The sequence below is a fragment of the Orycteropus afer genome, unplaced genomic scaffold, assembly GCF_000298275.1.
Source record: "Orycteropus afer afer isolate SDZICR_OR568_19922 unplaced genomic scaffold, OryAfe1.0 scaffold00184, whole genome shotgun sequence".
Taxonomy (NCBI): Eukaryota; Metazoa; Chordata; class Mammalia; order Tubulidentata; family Orycteropodidae; genus Orycteropus; species Orycteropus afer.
Window position 1 is genome coordinate 6,888,036 of NW_006921771.1, and position 23,072 is coordinate 6,911,107.

At 38.1% G+C, this 23,072-nt stretch overlaps 1 protein-coding gene across 1 annotated transcript in view; it reads right to left on the reverse strand.

Moving 5' to 3' along the window:
• SPICE1 (spindle and centriole associated protein 1) overlaps window positions 1–22,919 on the reverse strand; it is a 69,545-nt gene extending 46,626 nt beyond the window's left edge. The window contains exons 1-6 of the mRNA XM_007947436.1: window positions 22,821–22,919; window positions 19,445–19,492; window positions 11,302–11,445; window positions 6,180–6,282; window positions 5,275–5,381; window positions 2,692–2,807 (exon numbers count right to left, since the gene is read on the reverse strand). Coding sequence (XP_007945627.1) covers window positions 2,692–2,807; window positions 5,275–5,381; window positions 6,180–6,282; window positions 11,302–11,445; window positions 19,445–19,492; window positions 22,821–22,919 — 617 coding nt within the window. The remainder of the gene's footprint in view (window positions 1–2,691; window positions 2,808–5,274; window positions 5,382–6,179; window positions 6,283–11,301; window positions 11,446–19,444; window positions 19,493–22,820) is intronic.
• Window positions 22,920–23,072: the final 153 nt, after the last annotated feature.

The window sequence follows — 23,072 nt, forward strand, 5'->3', positions numbered from 1 at the left end:
AAAAAAAAAAAAGAAAGCACCAGGTTCAAATAGTTTCACATGTTAATTCTATCAAACTTTGAAAGCATAGATAATCCCAATTCTATAAAAATTGTTCCAGAACTTAAAAAAAAAAATTAGGAAACTTCTATATTGCTTTTATGAAACCAAGTATAACATTGTTGCCTCAACCTGGTAAAGACTGAACACACACACACAGAAAACTACACATCAGTGTCACTTATAAACGTTAATGCAAAAAATACTAAATGAAATATTAACAAACAATATGCAACACCACATTAAGGAAAGTAATACATCATCAGGATCAAGTGGAATTTATTTAAATGATGCAAGAATAGTTCAATATTAGCAAATCCATCATATCCTATCATATATCTAAATGTAAGGAATATACTTAAGGGCTGTGGTAGTGCAGTGGTTAAAGCATTTGGCTGTCAACAAAAAGGTCGGTGGTTTCGAACCTACCAGCCAGCTCCACAAGAGAAAGATGAGGCCCCTTTGGAAATCCTATGGGGCAGTTCTACTATTTCTAGGGTCATTATGAGTCGGAATTGACTCAATGACAGTGATTTTGGTTTTGGGTTTTCTGAAGTAGTAAACTCATAATTATCTATTGTGGTAGTCTTACAGTAGAGGAGGACATCATTCTGAGTGAAATTAGTCAATCACAAAAGGACAAAGAGTGTATGAGACCCCTACTGTGAAAAAGTCAAGAAAAGGTTTACACACACAAAGAATCACTCTTTGATGGTTACCAAGTGTGGGAGGGCATTATCACCAACCAGAGGGTAGACACATACTAACTTGGGTGAAGAGAAAGGCAACACATAACAAGGGCAAGGTAGGCACAAAATGATCAAGACAAAGAAAGACACTGGGAGGAAAACAAGAGTTAAAGGCAACAGAGGTAAATACTATTATATACACAGTTCTGCAAAAACAGTAATAACAATAATCTGAGTTGACACATAGACATTGAACCTGTACAAAGCTGGGAAAGTGAATAAGACTATATCCATGAAAATGTATAGGCTTGACAGAGAATATTTCTACATATGTATTTATATGTGGTACAAAAATATCCATGAATATAGTAAAGCATACAGGGGGCAAAGTTATGAAAACTTCTTAGTCATGACCAAACACCTTGAGGGAATGATTTGCTGGGAATGGGAGCTCAGGACCATTGTCTTGGGGGACAAAGAGGTCAATTGGCATAACACAGACCACAAAGACAATGTTCTACACTCTACTTTGGTGAGTAGCAACTGGGGTCTTAAAAGCTTGTGAGCTATCATCTAAGGAGCAACTATTAATCTCTCCCTATCCAAGCAAAGAAGAGTGAAGAAAATCAAAGACACAAGGAAATAATTACTCCAAAGTACTAATGGACCATGTGAACCCTAGCCTCCATGACCCTGACACCATAATAACTAGATGGTGCCCAGCTACCAAAGCTGAATGCGCTGAAAAGGATCATAATAGGAGGTCCCAGATAAAGTGAGAGAAAATGTGGAACAAAACTCAAAATCATAAAAAGACCAGGTTTACTGGTCTGACAGAGACTGCTGGAATCCCCAAGGCTATGGGGATTAGACACCCTTCAGGCCAAGACACCCTTTACTCCATGGCTCACCTTTCAGTCAAACAACAGACAGGCCTATAATACAATAATACCAATTGTAACACAATACAATAATACCAGGAAGGTAGGCACTAATTAGAACAATCAACCAGAGGAGATCAAAAGGGCAGCATTTGCCCATGGATAAAGTTAGAAAACGGAAGAGATAGGCAAGAAAAATAAAAGAATATGGTAAACACAAGGATATGGTAAACACAGGAGAGAAGTGGGAAGAGTGTTACCTTGGGAGGATTGCGATGAATGTTACAAAACAAAATGTACGTGCATTAATGAATGGAAAACAATTTTCTCTGTAAACTTTCACCCAAATCACAATTTAAAATAATAAAATAATAATAATAAATGTAATTAAGTGATTATCATTGGTTCTTCAACTTGAAAAAAATTAATGGCCATGAAGGATACCATCGGGACAAATGGAGAACCTGAGTAAGGTCTGTGGATTAGATAACAATATGGAATCAGTGTGATTTCCTGATTTTGATCATTGTATTCTGATTATAAAAACAAATACACTAGATGTCAAGCAATATATACAGAAGTGTTTAGGGATAAAAGAATGTGAAGTATGCCATTTACTCTAAAAAGGTTCTTTAGGAGTGTATGTGTATATGCATGCATGCATGTGAGCACAAACACAGAGAAAGAGACAGAATGGAAAAGCAAACGTGGGTAAATCTCAGCAACTGGTGAATGTAGCTGAAGAGTTTATAGGAGTTATTTGTACTATTCTTACAACTTTCTGGTCAATTTCACATGATAAACAACAACAACAAAACGTTCATTGCCGTCAAGTTGGATCTGACCCCTCCTTGGGTTTCTGAGGCAGTATCACTATGGAAGTAGATTGCCCAACCATCCTTCTGAGAAGTGGCTAGTAGGTTTGAACCACCAGCCTTGTGGTTAGCAGCCAAATGACTTAGGCACTATGCTACCAGAGCTCCCATATACTCCCAATTAATAAGAAAGATAATGTAATAAACATTTATAATGACTTTGGAAATAAGGGAATATCTGTAAATATTTATCCCATACATACATACCTATCTGTATTCATGTCAGACTCAGAGTTTAGAGTGCTATTCAACTCATTCTCACTTTCTTCTGACTGGGTATTAACAGATCCTTCTCTTCCTTCATCATCTACTTCATTAAGAGCCTATGTCAACAATGAAAATAATAACACAAGCTGGTTATATTTGCACTCATCCTTTCTTTCTTTCTGTCTTAACAGCAAAGTGGTCCCTCTTTTTAAGGCTAATCCCCCCACATGAGTTCTGGAACCCAAACTCCCTCAACTCCTTCCACGCCATCAATGTCCTTTTTCTCTCCTGCATCTTCAAATCTCTCACTGTACTGGTTTTCATCTCACTAACATTTAACTGTGGGCAGGCCTCTCCCATCTTGCCCTGACCCCATACTCCCTTCATTACCATCTAGCTTTTCTCTTCTTGAAAGAATTATCTCCACATCTCATTTATCATCTATGCTCCACAACTTGGATTTTGTTTTACCACTCCACTCAAACTATTTTGTATAAGGTCAACATTAACACACTTGTCCCTAAAACAAGTGCATATTTCTTAGTCTTTACCTTCCCTGACTTTTCTGACTTGTGAGACATTAATGACCAGTCATTCCTTTCCTTTAAAAATCTTCCTGATGCACTCTTCCTTTAACTTCCGTGATACCATTTTCTTTTTTCTTCTATCCTTTTGACCTTTTCTTCCCAGTCCCTTTTACTCCAAAAACCAAACTCACTGCTGTCGAGTTGGATCCAACTCATAGCGACCCCTCCTTGGGTTTCCGAGGCTGTATCTCTACAGAAGTAGATTGCCCAACCTTCCTTCCGAGAAGCGGCTGGTGGGTTTAAACCACCAGCCTTCTCGTTAGCAGTCAAATGCCTTAGGCACTATGCCATCAAAAGACCAAAAGACTGGCAGTTTGATCCCACCCAGCAGCTCTTGGGAGAAAGACCTGCAAATCTGCTTCTGTAAAAATTACAGCCAAGAAAACACTATTAGGCAGTTCTACTCTGTCATATATGGATGAGTCACTATGAGTCAGAAACAACTTACCTGATAGCACCCAACAACAATTTGGTTAAGATATAGCTAATTGATGTTCTACTAAAAGAAAAAAAAAAAAATTCACTGTCGTCAAGTTGGATCCGACTCACAGCGACCTCTCCTTGGGTTTCCGAGGCAGTATCACTATGGAAGTAGACTGCCCAATCTTCCTTCCGAGGAGTGGCTGGTGGGTTTAAACTGCCAGCCTTCTGGTTAGCAGTCAAATGCCTTAGACACTATGCCACCTAATATAATTTCCCATACAACTAATCAATAAATTCCTAGTTTCCTTGGGCACCTACTTTTTAAACACACTGATAGATTAGAAGGAACTAACATTTAAAGAAAGGAGTTCTAGTGGCATAGTGGTTAAAAGCATTTGGCTGCTAACCAAAATGTCAGCGGTTCGAACCCAGTAGCTGGTCCACGGGAGAAAGTTGAGGCAGTCTGCTTCTGTGAAGATTTATAGCCTTAGAAACCCTATGGGCAGTTCTACTCTGTCCTGTAGGGTCACTATGAGCTGGAATTGATGACAGAGAAGAAAAGCATATTCAAGGATATGCATTACATTTATTGTGGCAAAGCAGCAATCAAGCTGATTTTTGCAACAACCACATATTCTATTCCTACTTGACAACAACAAAAAACCTTCTGAGCCAATTCAGATACCTTAAGATCAGTAACTAAGTAACAGAATAGGAACACTGATTCATCTGATACCAAAGTATAAAGTGGAAAAACTCCCTGCTGTATCCATAATGGGAGACAGTGGTACAGTTCTTTGGAGCCAATGGCCTAGGTTCAATCTTACCTATGTATGTATGAGATATTAACTATCTATGAGATCTTGGATAAATCAATTAATATTTCTGAGCCTCAGTTTCTTCATCTGTTAAATGGAGATGTAACAGTACATAACCCATAAGTTAAAAAAAAAAAAAACTCACTGCCATCGAGTCGATTCTGACTCACAGAGACCCCCATTGGGTTTCCGAGGCTATAGATCATTATGGAAGTAAATTGTCCCATCTTCCTTCTGCAGAACAGCTGGAGGATTTGAATAACTGACCTTCTAGTTAGCAGCCAAATGCCTTACCCACTATGCCACCAGAGCTCCTTACCTCCTAAGTTAGCACTCAATAAATGTTCCTACCTACTACCATCAAGTTGATTCCAATTCATGGCAACCCTTTAGGATACAGTAGAACTGCATCACAGGGTTTCTAATGTTGTAAATCTTTATGGAAATAGACTGTCTCATCTTTCTCCAATGGAGCAGCTGGTGGTTTTGAACCACCAACCTTTTGTTTAGCAGCCAAATCCATTAACCACTGTGCCATAAGAGCTCCTTCAATAAATGTTAGCTATTTTACTCTCTTCTGTTATAATACAAATGTTACTCATAAAAAGTGCAATCTGTTTGAGTAAGAGGAATTTTAGCAACTGTAACTTGGTCTGTCTTGATATTTAAGCTTTTAAAACTTTTACCATAATGCCCACATCTACTTAAACTGAAATATTCACTTGAATATTATAGCTGTGAACAAAGCACATTACCTGAGGGTCTATGACAGATTCACTCAGAATGGACTGAGTAACGGGGTCTTGATTTACCACAATAGGACTGTGAGAGGAATCAGGAGCCATTGTTACATTTGGAAACCCTGCAGAAGGAAAATAAGCTATATGCCTTTACTTCATTTAATTAAACTGACTTCACAACTACTATGCACTGCAATAGGTTTGCATTACCATATGGAAATCTTAAGTAATAACGTAGCTCACACTGACATACTCTTACTATATGCTAGGCACTGTTTCAAACACTTTCACATATACTGACTCATTTTATCCTCACAGAACTCTATGAGCTAGGTACTACTATCATCTTCATTTTACAGATCAGTAAACTGAAACTCAGAGACATTAAGCAAGATGCCCAGTTGCACTAATAATTGACCAAGCCAAGATTCAAACATTAAACTAAAAACTAATGATATATTTGATGAATTAAGATAAATAGTGTAATATATGCACACTAAAATAAATAATTCTATGTATCTAACAAGAGGAAAAACTCCTTTTAGAAAAAGATCGATGTTGCTGTAGGTTTTAAATTAAGCTTTACTCAAATTATATATAAATATAGTATTTTAGTTTTGTGGTAATTTAATATTAATAAACTGAAAATGTCATTTTGTAATTATGACACGCTATACATTATACCATAACATATTTTAGGAGATAATAACAATTTACCTTTCCTTATCTCAATAGTAATAGTTAATACTCTTACTTGAAAGGAAACAAATTATAATAAATCTAAGCATAACAACCATATACACCATCTACCCTAGAATAATTATACTATGATGCCTGAGAAAGGATTTTAAATTCTGAATAGTCAGTTGCAGGCTATAGTTAATAAGAAAAAAAGTTGTTGTTTAGATTGGATAATTTACCTGTGCGCCTACGAGGAAAATCAACAAACAGATCTTTTGCTGCAGTCATCAAATGATCAGATCGTTCCAAAACATCCTGCATCTGGTATTGATCAGAAAGAATCTAGACATGTTAATGATAAATATTACTTAGAAAACAACAATATACTTTTCAAATCACAAAGGAAAAGTCCATAAAAAGGCATAGAACTTAAAAACAAACATAGGCAACTACCTCCCTTGAAAATTCTTTAGTGACAATATCATTAAGTACCACTCCAAACCAAAAAACCCAAACCCACTGCCTTCAAGTCAATTCTGACTCACAGCAACTCTAGAGGACAGAGTAGAACTGCCCAAAAGCTATAAGTCTTTACAGAAGCAGACTGTCACATCGTTCTCCCAAGGAGCAGCTGGTGGGTTCAAATAGATTAGCCATTGAGTGTTTAGCCACGGTGCTACCAGGACTAAGTATCAGTAGATGAGGCTAAGACCACAATTAGTGGCTTTCAAATAATTGTCTGCAAATCACACTAAGAAATATATATTGTTCCCCAGTACACACACATACACACACAAATACATATCACTGAAATAAAAGTTTCACAGAAACTGTACCTTACTCCATGAGAACCACTCTGATATTCTATTTTCATTTCTACTCTATTGCATTTTTCTAAATAATGGTTACAACCCACTAGCTTCATTTCACAATCCGTTAATGAGCTGTGAGCCACAGTTTGAAAAATACTGATTAAATATATGAATCTTTGAAGTGTGAATCTCTAAACCATAAACTCAGAAGTATTTCAACCACTAAAGTGATTTCACAGTACACTAACGTGAGGTGACCCACAGCTTAAAGCTTAAAAAACATGAAGTAAAATATAAGTTTTGGGGCATTAAACAAAAATATGTTCACAAACAAGTCAGTTTTTATCCTGGAGAAAATGGGAACTCCAAAAATCACATAAGTGCTATTGCTTATGTACTTTCAACTTAGGAAACTGCATAGCTGCAAGCAAGGCCAAAGGCCAGAGTGAAATCAAGTCAATTCTATCCTCTACCACCACTAGATGGCACTGTTAAGTTGAAAAGAGTCTCAAACTTGCCAACTGTCCAGTTTCTAGCACTGACTCAATAAAATATCTAGTAACTATAGTCTTACCAGAACTCAGTTACTGTTTTAAGACATTGAGAAAAAAAACAAGAATCACATTCTTACTTTCCCCCCTTTTCCCTAGAGTCAAACAAAACCAAAAAACCCAAACTCACTGCCATTGAGCCAATTTTGACTTATAGAGACCCCTCCTTACATTTCCAAGGCAGTATCACTACGGAAGTAGATTGCCCAGTTTTCTGTCCAAGGAGTGGCTGGTGAGTTTGAACCACCAGCCTTCTGGTTAGCAGTCAATTGCCTTAGGCACTATGCCACCAGAGCTCCTACAGTCAAACAGGTTGGCTCAATTGATATGAATAAGGTTCTGAATTTGTTCCTTCTGCAAAGAATAAACTTTGGGATGGTATAAGGCAAAAAGCACATATGGAGCCAGCAGAATGGGATTCTAGATCCAGTCAAGGGATACAAAGCAAAATCTAACTATGGCTGTTTCCTGATGTGAAAATGGAGATATACCCACGAACTCAATCCCACAGCAGTGTTAGGAAGATATGGACACACTGAAAAGCCACACGGCAAGCACTACAGCAATGTTTAAGAATGTAGCTACAACCATGAACCAAATTTCTATCCCTGGCTAACCATCTTGCAAGTATAAGCAATTAGAGCTTAAGAAAGAATGTGAATCGATCAGTATAATCTACCATTATACTAGAAAAATTTTATTTCCTAAGGAGCCCTGGAAGCAAGAAAGACCAGACTTCATCTCACCTACTTTGGTCATGTTGTCAGAAAGGACCATTCCCTGGAGAAGGATATCATGCTTGGTAAAGTTGAGGCCCTCAATGAGATGGATTTACACAGTGGCTACAACAACGGGCTCAGGTATAGCAAGGATTGTGAGGCTGGTGCAGGGCCAGGCAGTGTTTTATTCTGTTGTACATTGGGTCACTGTGAGTCAGAGGCAACTCGACAACATCTAACACCACCACCACCACCACCAAATAGCTCTGGTGGCTCACAGGTTAACACACTCAGGGGCTAACCAAAAGGCTGCCAGTTGGAAGCCACCAGTCACTCCGTGGGAGAAAGATGAGGCGTCTGTTTCCAAAAAGATTTACAGCCTTGGAAACCCTATGGTTCTACTGTCCTACAGAGTCACTATGAGTCAGAATCAACTTGATGGCAGTGGGATTTTCTTTCTATTGTTTTAAGTGTATTTCCTAATGGTAATTTTAGAAGTTTATTATCTAAAAAATAAGCACTGACTTCTTATCAAAGCTCTAGATGTAACTCACAGAAGCAGGTTGTGAGGGGATAACCTTACTAGCATCATGATAAATGGAGAAAAGATTGAAGTTGTCAGGGGTTTTGTTTTACTTGGATCCACAATCAATGCCCATGGAAGCAGCAGTCAAGAAATCAGATGACATACTGCAGTAGGCAAATCTGCTGCAAAAGACCTCTTCACAGATTTAAAGAGCAAAGAAATCACTTTGAAGACTAAGGTGTACCTGACCCAAGCCATGGTATTTTTAATTGCCTCATATGCATGTGAAAGCTGGACAATAAGAAAGACTGAAGAAGAATTGATGCAGTTGAATTGTGGTATTGGCAAAGAATAACAAAAACACCAAGGACTGTCAGAAAAACAAACAAACCTGTCTTGGAAGAAGAACAGACGGAATGCCCCTTAGAAGCAAGAATTGCCAGACTTTGTCTCAAGTACTTTGGTCATGTTGTCAGAAGGGATAATTCTCTGGTAGTGGATATTGTATTTGGTAAAGTAGAGGGTCAGCTATAAAGGGGAAGACCCTCAATGAGATGGACTGACACAGTGACTATGATGGTTAGCTCAAGCATAGCAAACACTGTGAGGATGGCACAAGACCAGGCAGTGTTTTGTTCTATTGTACATAGGGTCAGAGCCAACACAACCACACTTAACCACCACTGTCTTACCAATCATATCAAGACCTGATATTAATAAGTCTCAAGTAAATCTGCTGCCCTGATGCCTTCCCTGCTAGTCTCTGCCTAGGCTCCTTGGGGCAGATGGTTTGAGTGCCCAGAGATCAGTGGACCAGCATTCCTTTGCTCTTTCTAGATTGCTTTATTCTTCAATAAGATGCATCCTTAGGTAAATTCATTTCTGTAAATCCATCTATATATATTATTTCCCTAGATGGGTTTGCAGAACACAAAGCCAAACTCAGGAGTGGTAGTATGTATCCTGAATTATCAAAGGATTAGTCAAGTTTCCTGTGAAAACATCCGAAATCTCTCAGTCTAGCCCTTTTGTTCCACAGTAATAAAAACCAGGAAAAATTGGGAGATTACAGAGTTGTGGGAAGTCATTATAATTTTGGAATTTGCAGTATCTTTCTGAAAGCCTCCTTCTTTCTAAGTTAGATGTGGACCCTCATTTGCTTAACTTCCACAGCATGGATATATCCTGCAGCACATGAAATCAAAGCTAATGCTGGTCAAAGAGTTATTTTCTTACTTTATGTTAATATAGGTTCCCAAGAGCTCCAGCTTTAGGGGGATGGGTCCTGATAGTTCTAATATACAATGATTAAATAGGGTATGTTTAGGGGGCCTTCTTCCTTTGGTTCAATCACATCTCTTAAACAGAGACACGATAAGTTTAGTAGTATCAAATAATAGATGCACATATACTTTGACTCAGAAATTTTACTTCTAAGAATTCACCCTACAAATATATTTAGATATGTATCTTAAAGCATATTCAAGGACAGTCATTACATTATTCATTGTGGTAAGGAAACAATCCGTGAGTGGCAGACATTTCTATTTGTCCACCAATATTCCTTCTTCCTTTAACATGAAGGAGAACTTAAATGTTTTAGCCAAGTACAAAGCTGGATAGCCCAAACACATTGCAAGTGGAAATGACCATGTGATGAAGTTCTGGCCAATGGAGTATGTGATAGTTAAGGCTGTATATCAACCTAGCAGGGCCATGATTCCCAATGGTTTAGTAGTTATGATATAGTCATCCCCCATGATGAGATCTGATATAATATAATCACTTCCACAATGACATCTGCTATGAGCAGCCAATCAGTTGAAAGGGAGTTTCCTTAGGAGTGTGGCCTGCTTCCAATATATATGGATGCCCTAACAAAGCTCTTCTGGCTTCTTGCTCGATTGGATCTTGCATCTGGCTAATCATCATCTGAAAAAAGACTGAAGATGTCAAAGACTTCATATTACTTGGTTCTACAATCAACACCAATGGAAGCAGCAGTCAAGATATCAGACAATGTACAGCACTAGGCAAATCGCCTGCAAAAGACCTCTTTCAAGTGCTGAAGAGCAAAGATGTCTCCTTGAGGACTAAGGTGCACCTAACAGAAGCCATGGTATTTTCAATCACTTCATATGCATGTGAGAGCTAGACAATGAACAAGGAAGACCAAAGAAGAATCGATGCTTTTGAGTTCTAGTGCTGGTGAAGAATGCTGAAAGTACCATGATCTGTTAAAAGAACTAACAAATCTGTCCTGTAGAAAGTACAGCCAAAATGCTCCTTGGAAGCAAGAATGGCCAGACTTTGTCTCATCTACTTTGGTTATGTTGTCAAAAGGGACCATTCCCTGGAGAAAGATACCATGCTTGGTAAAGTGGAAGGTCAACGGAAGAGGGAAAGCTCTCAACAAGATGGACTGACAGAGTGGCTACAATGATGGGCTCAGGTGTAGCAAGGATTGTGGAGCTGGCACAGGACTGGGCAGTGTTTCACTCTGTTGTATATAGGGTCGCTATGAGTCAGAGACGACTGGATGGCACCTAACAAAACAAGGCCACATGCTGGTAAACTGGGGAGAAATTCAAACCACCATGCTAAACTCTAATTATCACTTTGCTGTTTTTTTTTTTTAAAAAAAAAAAAAAACAGTCTCTCCAATGTAAATCCAATGTGGGAAAAAAAAGAGAGAAACCTATTTATCTTGTTATTTTCTTCCTAATTTTAAAGACAATAAAGTTTAGCATTACCTCCTTCATGATAGTCAATCTCCTTTTCTCAAGATTTGACACTTCTGGCTTCTGCTTCCTCCATTTTCTCTTCAAAGCTTTTTCTTGGAGTTCCCAATGTACTAATGCTCTATTTTTCGATTTGTGTATTTCATGACGACGTAACTATACAGGAAAAAAATATATTATAATGGTTCAAAGAAGCTGCCAATTCAGATTGTGAGGGCCCACCATATATAGTCTGATTCATCCATTTATTTCATTCTTTCTGGTCCAACTTAACATACATTTATAAGCATTCATACCAGAAATTTTTACAGTCCTCTAAATTATCAAAAACGATTTAAAAAAATCATTAAAAGTATCTAGAACTAATAGGCTTAGCTAAAATAAAAATTAAAAATATTAGTTTCTAACTTCCTTTGTACAAGATTGTCCAAGAAATTAGTGTTTTCAAGCTGCAGGTTGGGATTCATTCAGTGGGTGGTAAAATCAATTTGGGAGTCCATGAATGGATAAAGATGGTTAACACATTCAGCTGCTGACTGAAAGGACTTGGAGGTTCATGTCTACCCAGAGGCTCCCAGGAAGCAAGCCCTGGCAACCTTCTTCCAAAAAATCAGCCACTGAAAACCTTATGGAGCACAGTTCTACCCAGACACACACAAGACCAGAATCAACTCAATGGCAACTGGTGATTATGGTTTAAAATTAATTCGTAGGCCAAAACCAAAGTATTTTTAATAAAATAGAATACAGAATAGAAAATCTTAAAAGCACACTGCACATAATAAAGTTAAGAATTACTTTGTTAAACTTTTTGGTTACATGTACAATTACATAAACACATATACACATACTTACTAAGTACAGCGTTAATGGGCAAAAGCACTGAGTCACCTTAGGCACAAGTCACACACATTTCATGAAAATCACATCATTGCCAAGAATAACAATGCAGTATTTTTATAACCCTGAAAAGGCTTCATATGGAAGTAGGACATTAAATGTAAAAACACAGGGAAGCAGAGGTCCTGAAGCAAAAGCAGAGATAGAAGCCACAGGTCTTAAGATTTACAGGAGTTTACTAAGGTTAGCTAAGGGATATAACCATACATTTGGCTTTGTGAATATTCTAGTATTAGAAGCTATGAATATGAACAAAACCCATGTCATCTAATAAAATATACTGATGAATTTTTACTACATAATAAACAGTCAATCCATTCAGAGATTAAAAACTAAGTATTATGTGAGAACTCTGTTTGGACCTTGATGCAAACAAATGAAGTGAAAATGGCATTTTTTAGGCAATGAGGGAAATATGATGGTGCACTGAGTATTATATAATACCAAAGAATTTTTGTTCCTTTCATTAGGTGTGATAATGGCATTGTGGTCATGTAAGAAAATGTTCATATTTTTTAAAATGCAAATTGAAAGAATGAAATGATAGGCTGTCTGGGGTTTGCTTAAAGATTCTGCAGCAAAGGAAAAAAGCATGTGACAATGAAGCAGTTGTAGCAAAAACCTGGTAACTACTGAATCTACATGAGCAGCACATCAGTTGCTTTTACTATTCTATTTTCACATAAGTTTGAAAATTTTCACAACAAAAAAAATTTGAGTGAATTACGTATCATAATTATCCTCAACAAATGGTTAGTGAGCACCTACTATGATTAAGACTCTGAATTAACCATTCTGCCCACAAAGTTGTAAAAGACATGGTCTGTACCTCTCAAACCACTAACAATCTGACCAGGAAGATCAAGCATATACATACAAAGATAAATGATATGCATTAGAGGCATTTACTCAATGCCTCATTTAGGTAGCAAGTGCAACAATTCAGAGGAGATATCACCTGCTGGGTAATTTCAAAGACTGAGACTTGAAACCTACTACAAAACTGTAGTAATCAAGATATGGTATGCTGGCATAAGGACAGACATATATATAGATTAATAGAATAGAACTAAGTCCTTACATTTAAGACCAATCAATTTTTAATAAGGGTGCCAAAACAATTAAATAGAGAAAGAATCATCCTCAACAAATAGTGCAAAACACCTGAATATCCATATGAAAAAGAACAAAGATATGCCTCTACCTCATACTATATAAAACTCATAGAGGAAACATAGGAATAAATTTTCATGACCTTGTATTAGGCAATAGTTTTTCAGATCACCAAAAGCATAAGCAATGAAAGAAAAATTAGATAAACTGGACTTCATCAAAATTAAAAACTTTTGTGCTTCAAAAGATACCATCAAGAATGTGAAAATACAACCAACAGAATGGAAGAAAATATTTACAAATCATACATCTGATAACCACCACTCGTCTGTCAGTTTGTCGTACACTGGTAGATTGTGTCTTGTGAGGCTGGAGGTTGACACCGATATAACAAATACCAGCAGGGTGACCCATGGCAGACAGGTTTCAGTGGAGCTTCCAGACTAAGACAGACTCAGAAGAAGGAAGGGGCCATCCACTCTCAAAGAATTGGCCAGTGAAAACCTATGGATAGCAGTGAAACACTGTATGATATATGACTGGAAAACTTTATGAATAGCCCCGAAACAGTGTCCGATATAGTGCTGGAAGATGAGCCCCTCAGGTTGGAAGGCATTCAAAATGCAACTAGGGAAGAGCTGCCTCCTCAGAGTAGACCCAACCTTAATGACATGGATGGAGTAAAGCTTTTGGGACCTCCATTTGCTGATGTGGCACATCTCAAGATAAGAAGAAACAACTGCAAACATCCATTAATAATTGGAACAAGAACTGTCCAAAGTATGCATCTAGGAAAATTGGAAATTGTCAAATATGAAATGAACACATAAAAATCCATATCCCAGGCATTAAAAAAAAAAAAATCCAAACTCACTGCTATCAAGTCAATTTCAACTCATAGCAACCCCTCCTTGGGTTTCCGAGGCAGTATCTCTATGGAAGTAGATTGCCCAGTCTTTCTTCTGAGGAGTGGCTGTTGGGTTTGAACCTCTAGCCTTCTGGTTAGCAGTCAAATGCCTTAAGCACTAAGCCACTAAAGCTCCTATCCTAAGCATTAATGGACTGGTTTTGGCCATTTTGAATCAAACCACATGATCTACCATGCTGGCAATGACAAATTGAAGAGGAATGACAAGGCATTCATTGACACAAAGAATGTTTCAAGATCTATCCTGAAATACAGTGCCAGCAGTGATAGGATAATATCCACACACCTACAAGGAAGACCATTTAATACTACCATTATTCAAATTTACGCCCAAACCACCAAAGCCAAAGATGAGGAAATTAAAGATTTTTACCAACTTCAGCAGTCTGAAATTGACCAAACATGCAATCAAGTTGTGTTGATTATCACTGGTGACTCAAAGGCAAAAGTTGGGAACAAAGAAGAATCACCAGTAGCTGGAAAATACGGCCTTGGTGACAGAAATAATGCTACAGATCACATGATGGGATTCTGCAAGATCAATGACTTATTCATTGCAAATACCTTTTTTCCACAACATAAATGGCAGCTATACACGTGGACTTCACAGATGGAGTACACGGGAATCAGTTCAACTACATCTATGGAAGGACGCAACGGAGATGCTCAGTATCTTCAGCCAAAACAATGCCAGGAGCTGATTGTGGAACAGACCATCAACTGCTCATATGCAAGTTCAACTTGAAGCTGAAGACACTTAAAAGAAGCCAACAAGAGCCAAAATATGATCTTGATTATATTCCTCCCAAATTTAGAGATCTAAATAACAGATTTGATGCACTGAACTCAATGACCAATCAGAGGAATTGTGGGATGACATCAAAAACATCATCCATCATCAATGAAGAAAGCAAAAGGTCACTAAAAAAACAGGAAAGGAAGAAAAGACAAAAATGGATGTCAGAAGAGACTCTGAAACTTGCCCTGGAATGGATGGCTGCTAAAGAAAATGGAAGGAATGACAAGATAAGAGCTGAACAGAAGATTTCAAAAAGCAGCTGGAGAAGACAAAGTCAATTATTATAATGAAATGTGCAAATCAGGAATTAGAAAACCACACGGGAAGAACATGCTCATCATTTCTCAAGCTGAAAGAATCAAGGAAAAAATTCAAGCCTCAAGTTGCAATAATGAAAGACTCCATAGGCAATATATTGAATGATACATGGAACATCAAAAAAAGATGGAAGGAATACGCAGAGTCACTGTATCATAAAGAATTGGTCAATGTTCATCCATTTCAGGAGGTGGCATATGATCAAGAACCAATGGTATTAAACGAAGAAGTTGAAGCTGCACTGAAGGAACTAGTAAAGAACAAGGCTCCAGGAATAGACGGAATACCCACTGAGATGTTTCAATAAATGGACGGCATGCTGGAGGAACTCACTTGTCTGTGCCAAGAAATTTGGAAGACAGCTACATGGCCAACTGACTGGAAAATACCCATATTTATGCCCATTCCAAAGAAAGATGATCCCCAGAATGTGAAAATTATCAAACAATATCATTATTATCACGAGCAAGTAAAATCTTGCTGAAGATAATTTAAAAACTGTTGCAGCAGTATACTGACAAAGAACTTTCAGAAATGCAAACTAGATTCAGAAGAGGACGTGGAACAAGGGATATCATTGCTGATGTCAGATGGATCTTGGCTCAAAGCAAAGAATACCAGAAAGATTTTTATTTGTGTTTTATTGACTATGCAAAAGAATTTGATTGTGGGGATCATAACAAATTATGGATAACATTGAGAAGAATGGGAATTCCAGAACACTTAACTGTGCTCATGAGGAACCTGTACATAGATCAGGAGGCTGTCATTCAAACAGAACAAGGAGATACTGCATAGTTTAAAATCAAGAAGGGAGTATGTCAAGCTTGTATCCTTTCACCATACTTATTCAATCTGTATGATGAGCAAATAATCCAAGGCGCTGGATTATATGAAGAATGAAGGATTAGAGGAAGACTCATTAACAACCTGCGATGTGCAGATAACACAACTTTACTTGCTGAAAGTGAGGATGGCTTGAAGCACTTACTGAATAAGATTAAAGACTACAGTCTGTAGTATGGATTACACCTCAACAAAAAGAAAACAAAAGTCTTCACAACTGGACCAATAAGCAGCATCACAATAAATGGAGAAAAAAATGAAGTTGTCAAAGATTTCATATTACTTGATGCCATAATTAACAGCAATGGAAGCAGCAGTCAAGACATCAGACGATACATTGCTCTGGGCAAGTCTGCTGCAAAAGACCTCTTTAAAGTGCTGAAGAACAAAGATGTCTCTTTGAAGACTAAGGTACACCTAACCCAACCCATGGTATTTTCAACTGCCTCACATGCACGTGAGACCTGGATAATGAAGACCAGGTCTCATAAGGAAGACCAAAGAAGAGTTGCTTTTGAGTTGTGGCACTGGCAAAGAATACTTAAGGTACCATGGATCTGTCCTGTAAGAAGTGCAGCCAGAATGTTCCTTGGAAGTGAGAATGGCCAGACTTCATCTTTGAAATTTGAAACATACCTTTGGTCATGTTGTCAGAAGGGATCATTCCTTGGAGAAGGATATCATGCATGGTAATGTGGAGGGTCAATGAAAAAGAGGGAGGCCCTCAATGAGATGGATTGACACAGTGGCTGCAACAATGGGCTCAGGTATAGTAAGGATTGTGAGGTTAGCACAGGACCAGACAGTGTTTTGTTCTGTTATACACAGGGTCGCTATGAAGCAGAGCTGACTCGACAGCACCTAACAACAACACATCTGATAAGGGACAACCCTGTAGTGAATTACATGGTATGGCTTTTCTAGCCATAGTCTTTGTAACTTCCACTTTGCCACGAGCAACTGAGTACTACTTGTTAAAGTCAAGTGGGGCAGCATGAAGTAATCTTCTGGGAAAGTTCACTCTCTCTCAGGTGTGTAGAACTCTGATGTTGGGATTGGTTAGTTATGCCACTCTGCCAGGCTTAAAATTAGCCCTCCAAGAGGCAGAGGGATAATCTCACTGCTGGCTGAGAGAGACACCCAGCTGAGAGATGGCAGCTGTGGAACCAAGAGGCACAGGACTGAGCATCAGGCTTACCTGGCCCACAGAGGCAGAGGCCAAGCTGAGCGGCCAAGGGCACAGCAGAAGGGAGACTGTCCTGATTGAAGAACTGTATCCTGAGCACATTCCTGAATTTGAATTGTAGTCTGTTGTATCCCTAATAAACCCCATAATCTGTGAGTTCTATGTGACCACTGTAGTGAATTATCAAACACAGCAGAGAGGGTCCTGTGAGAGGGACAGTTGGTGTTGAGGTTGGTAAGAGGGCTGGAGGGTGATGACATGGCTGGCCTCATAGGAGCAGACCTTGGGCTGCTGATGGTGATTCTGTCTTCCTCTTGTGGAGGTAGGGGAGATCAGAAGATGCCACCTCCTTGCCCCTTTGTTGTTGTTGTTGTTATGTGCTGTCGAGTGAGACCCGACTCATAGCGACCCCTCCTTGGGTTTCCAAAGTGGTATCTCTACAGAATTAGATTGCCCAACCTTCCTTCCGAAGAGTGGCTAGTGGGTTTGAACCGCCAGCCTTCTGGTTAGCAGTCAAGTGCCTTAGGCACTACACTACCTTGCCCCTTTAGCAGGGACTATATTAAGAATATATAAGAACTCTCACAATTCAACAATAAAAAGATAAATAACCCAATTTTTAAATGAGCATAGGATTTGAGTGGACATTTGTCAAAAAAAGATATCAGCTGATGACTAAGCATGAATAGATATTCAACATCATTAGTTTTAGGGAAACACGTATCAAAACCACAGCAATTTTATACTCACTAAAGGATTAAAACAACAACGACAGATAATACCAAGTGCTGGTAAAGATGTGGACAAATTGGAACACTAATACATTGCTAATAAGATTGTAAAATCTTTTCAAAAACCAGTGGTTTCTTAAAATATTAAACATAAAGTTACTATATGATCCAGCAGTTCTACTCCTAAGTATATATATATCCAAGAGAAATGAAATTTATGTCCACACAAAAACCTGTAAACAAATGTTCATAAAAGGATTATTCATAATAAACAAAAAGTAAAAACAATCCAAATGTCCATCAATAGATGAATGGATAAATAATGTATTTCCATACAATGAAATGTTATTCAGCTATAAAAAGCAATGAAGTATTGACACATGGTACAACATGGAAGAACTTTGAAAACAGTATGCTAAGGAAAATAAGCTAGTAACAAAAGATCACACATATTGTATGAATCTATTAATATAAAACATCCAGAATAGGTAAATCCACAGAGACATAATAAAATAGATTCGTGGTTGCCATGGACTAGAGGAAGGGCAGAATGAGGAGTGACTGCTAATAAGTATGGGGTTTCTCTTTGAGGTGACAAAAATGGTCTAGAATTTGATAGCGGTGATGGTTGCATAACTCTAAGAATAGATCATAAATCTCTAAATTATATACTTCAAAAGGGTGAGTTTTAAGGTATGTGATTATATCTCAATAGAGTTGATATTGAGGGGAAAACAACCTATATAGCCAAAACTAAACAAAAAATTGGTATGACTTGAATTGAGATTAAGAAACAAGTAAAACACAAATAAGTGAAGAGTAAGGTAAAGACACAGATCCAAGGAAGGAAAATTGGATGAAAATAGCATGAATAGGGGGTCAAAAGTAGAAATACACATGAAATGTTCAAGAGATAAATAAAGAATAAATTATTACATTCACTAGACCAGTGTGTTTGTATAGGGAAGTTGTAGCAAATAATACCATAGATTAGATTAGACAGATACACAGGTACATAGACAGACAGATAGATGAAAGAAAGAGAGACCTTTCCTCTTAGTCTGTCTCAGTCAGGAAGCTCTTCTGAAATCTTTTCACCACAGGTAACCCGCCTGGTATTTGAGATACTGATGGCATAGCTTCCAACATTATAGCAACATATAAGCCACCAGAGCAGGTTAAACTGACAGACAGGTGATGACTATATACATATAAATAGAATTAAGTATCACTGAACAATTTCCAAGAACTTATGCTTTCTATTCTGAAGATTAGAAATCAAATATCAAAAAAATATATTGAACAAATTCGTTAGCTTTTAATTTTAAACATACCAGATCTTCAGGAGTCGCCCGATGGACTGTTAGGTCATTCACAGTATTCTGCAAAAAGCAAAATGGTCTTCCTTAAAAAAATAATAAGTTTCCTTATAAAATATTAGCATATACTGCATTTTAATGGCTGAAAAGGGATTCAGAATTCTGGGACCAAAGAATCCATTTTTCCAGGAAACAGCATTCTTGATTTAAATATTAACACAGTACTTTTAAGTGTCTTAACAGAAAACAGTGAAAGAACAGACTACTTTTAAATGTCTTAAGGAGCTCTGGTGGCATAATGGGTAAGACATTTGGCTACTAACCAAAAGGTTGGCGGTATAAACCTACCAGCTGCTCCATGGAGGAAGATGAGGTAATCTACTTTCATAAAGATTTACAGCCTTGGAAACCCAATGGGATTTGTCACTATGAGTCAGAATCGACTTGATGGCAGTAGGTTTTTGGGGTTTTTTTAAATAATGAATTTAATAAGGTAGTATATAACTCAAAATGAGTAAGTTTAAGTCAAACTTTAGTTTTCAAAATTGTATTCCATGGAATTCCAGAATTCCATGAGGCAACTCTAAAGACTTCTAAACTAAAGTGTGGTCCCTCTAGCTCAAACCCAGTTGCCATTGAGTCAATTCCAATTCATGCTGACACCATATGTGTCAGAGTAAAACTGTGCTCTAGAGGGTTTTCAGTGGCTGAATTTTCAGAAGTAGATTGCCAGGCCTTTCTTCCAAGGCACTTCAAGGTGGATTCAAACATCCAACCTTTCAGTTAGCATCTGTTTTAGTTAAAGTTGTATGTCAGCTTGGCTGGGCCTGGTTGAGTGGCTGGGCAGCTGGATGTAGTTATTCCCCATGGGGAGACTGGTAATTAATTCCATGGGGGAATCTACCAGAGCAGCTGAGTAGCTGCTTTAGGGATGTGGGCTGCTTCCAGTATATAAGAAGCAACTTTGAGGAAGGTCTCCAGCTTATAGCACACTTGAACCCTCCACGTAGATGAATTGCTGTTCAACAGCCTGCCATGCTCTGCTGATCTTGGGACTTCTTCTGGACTTGAATTAGTGGCCTGCTGTGTTGTTTGGTAACACTGGGACTGTGCCTCTTTACTTGTTGACCTTGGATTTGTCAGCCTCAGCAGCCAGCGGCTGCCTGAGTGAAAAAAAGCCTCCAGCTTCAGTGGGCCAGAAGCAGGAGGCAGAGTTGAAGCCCAAGGTCGAGGGGCTTTCACACAGCCCCTAGAGCCTGATACTTTGAACTCAGACTTCTAGCCTCCCAAACTAGAAGAGAATAAACTCCTAGGTAACAAAAAAACAGCATCCGAGAGCACTGTTTGTACCACCCAGGGACTCCATGATCACAATCTGTGTCTATGCAAATACCTTAAGCATAGAACCCACCATAATGACGATGAGCTTCCACAGCATTGTATGGTCTCAAAATATTTGGAAATAGTCATTTAAGTAAAAAGACATTCAACCAACATGGCAGAACCACATTTCAAACTCCAGGAGGTGCCATTAACATCTTAGTAAATGCACAGCCTATACTTCTCTAAGTAGTGGGCCTGCAACTTGTACATTCCAAAATGACTTTAGGCATTTTGCTAACCAGATTTAGAAAGGTAGGAAATAAAACAAGTTAAGAGTTTTACTTCTAAGTGATGACAAATACAAAGAAAACTGAGTCTAGTGAAATAGCTTCTGAGGTGTTAAAAGACCAAACTCTTGGCCATAGTTTATATCCACCTCAAGTCTTTCCTACACTAAAACAGTAATTCTTTTTACACTTATTTATAAAAGGACAAGGTACATTTATACAGTAATGACAATTGTTTTTAGTAACAACCATAATAAAATCAGGCACATAAATAAGTGGCATGTTTGGAATGTGTTCCCATGAGTAAAGATATAATAATTTCATTAATATTACTTACAATGATTTTCTATAGAATTTCCTTTAAAGCTAATTTACAAGCCATTTAAGCAAGTATCTTGTACCAAACTAGTATTATTCAGCTTGATCTCTCCTTTGTCATTCACCAGACTTCATACCTTGTAACTTCTGACTACTTCCCAAGGTCAGTCTACTTTCAAAAAACAAAGATTTTTTTTTTTCCAGCATTGGTGAAAACAAACAGTAAATGAGGAAAACTAAGAATGCAATTTTAAATGATGGGCTTCAATTATACTCTGAGGAATGACAGCATATCAAAATAAATACTGACCTTCCCAAAGTGGCCACTGTGAAGGAAACAATACTTACCTTATTCTGTGCACTATTTTTTCCCTTTTAATCAGTCATTTCCTTAGAATCACACTCTCAAAATATTTTATAGCCAACTGGATGGCAACAAAACAATCTAAGCACAGAGAAGACCACTGACCCATTTCTAAATGCTAGCAGGTTACCAAGAACATCTGGCTAAGATGGCTGGCCACAACCTGGAAGGTCCCAAGTCCAAAAGAATCCCTGAGATACAAATTAGATCCTGACTACTTACTCTCCACATGAAAAGTAAAGGTACCTCCTTGTCTAAAACGAAGCACCAAGCTGCAAAAGATATAAATCCCCTTGGTAATACTGTGGGGTATTCAGGGCAGGAGTCAGGGATCGTATGTGCCAAAGGCACTTTGAAATGTGTGCTATTATCTTAAGAACCTTTGTACTGAAGTAAATCAGCCTCTAGTTGTGAAGAACAAACAATTCAAGGGGCAAGAAAGCAAGGATGACCCACTTTTTAAGCCAAAATGCCACTCACATAATTATGCTATCACTGATTGCTACAAGCAAGCCTACAAAAAAAACCAAACCCACTGCCATCAAGTCAATTCCAACTCTTTGTGACCCTGTACAGGATAGAGCAGAACTGCCCAATAAGGTTTCTAAGGCTATAAATCTTTACAGAAGCAGACTACCTCATTTTCTCCCGCAGAGCAGCTGGTAGGCCTGAATAACCAGCCTCTGGATTAGCAGCCAAATACCTTAACAATGACACCACCAGAGCCTACCAAAGTTAACAAAAATTTCAGATGTCAGTGATACAGGTTAGCTAAAATGGCCCTAAAGCAATGAGTTCTAAATCAAAGCTGAGATGGGGGTACGTTTTTTTTAAAAAAAGACAAACTTCCCACCCACTTACGATTTCAATTTCTCAGAAGAGGTAGGGGTGATAGCCTGGACATGTATATTCTGAAAAAGCTCCCCAAAGGATTCTGTTCGTCCCTCCAAGGCTAGAATGTAACTATGCTTGGAACCCATTCTGCCCTAATTACATGCCGAGACCCATTCAGAGCACTATTTGAATGACCAGGGCCATATTACCAGGTTTATTGCTCCAGAATACTGTTATAGTGTTATATTATGCCACCTAGACTTACATCCCATTCTTGCTTCACTGAAGATTTCTTCTTCTTTACTTTTAATGCTTTTCTTCCTCCTCCTCGGGGACAGTAACGGTTCACTCTGACAAATGACATCTAGAAGTAATAATGATATTAAATTATTAAAATACAAGGAAAAGTAATAATTAAGTATCACCAAAGGGGGAAAAGGGAGCTCTGGTAGCGTAGTGCCTAAGGCACTTGACTGCTAACCAGAAGGCTGGTGGTTCAAACCCACCAGCCACTCCT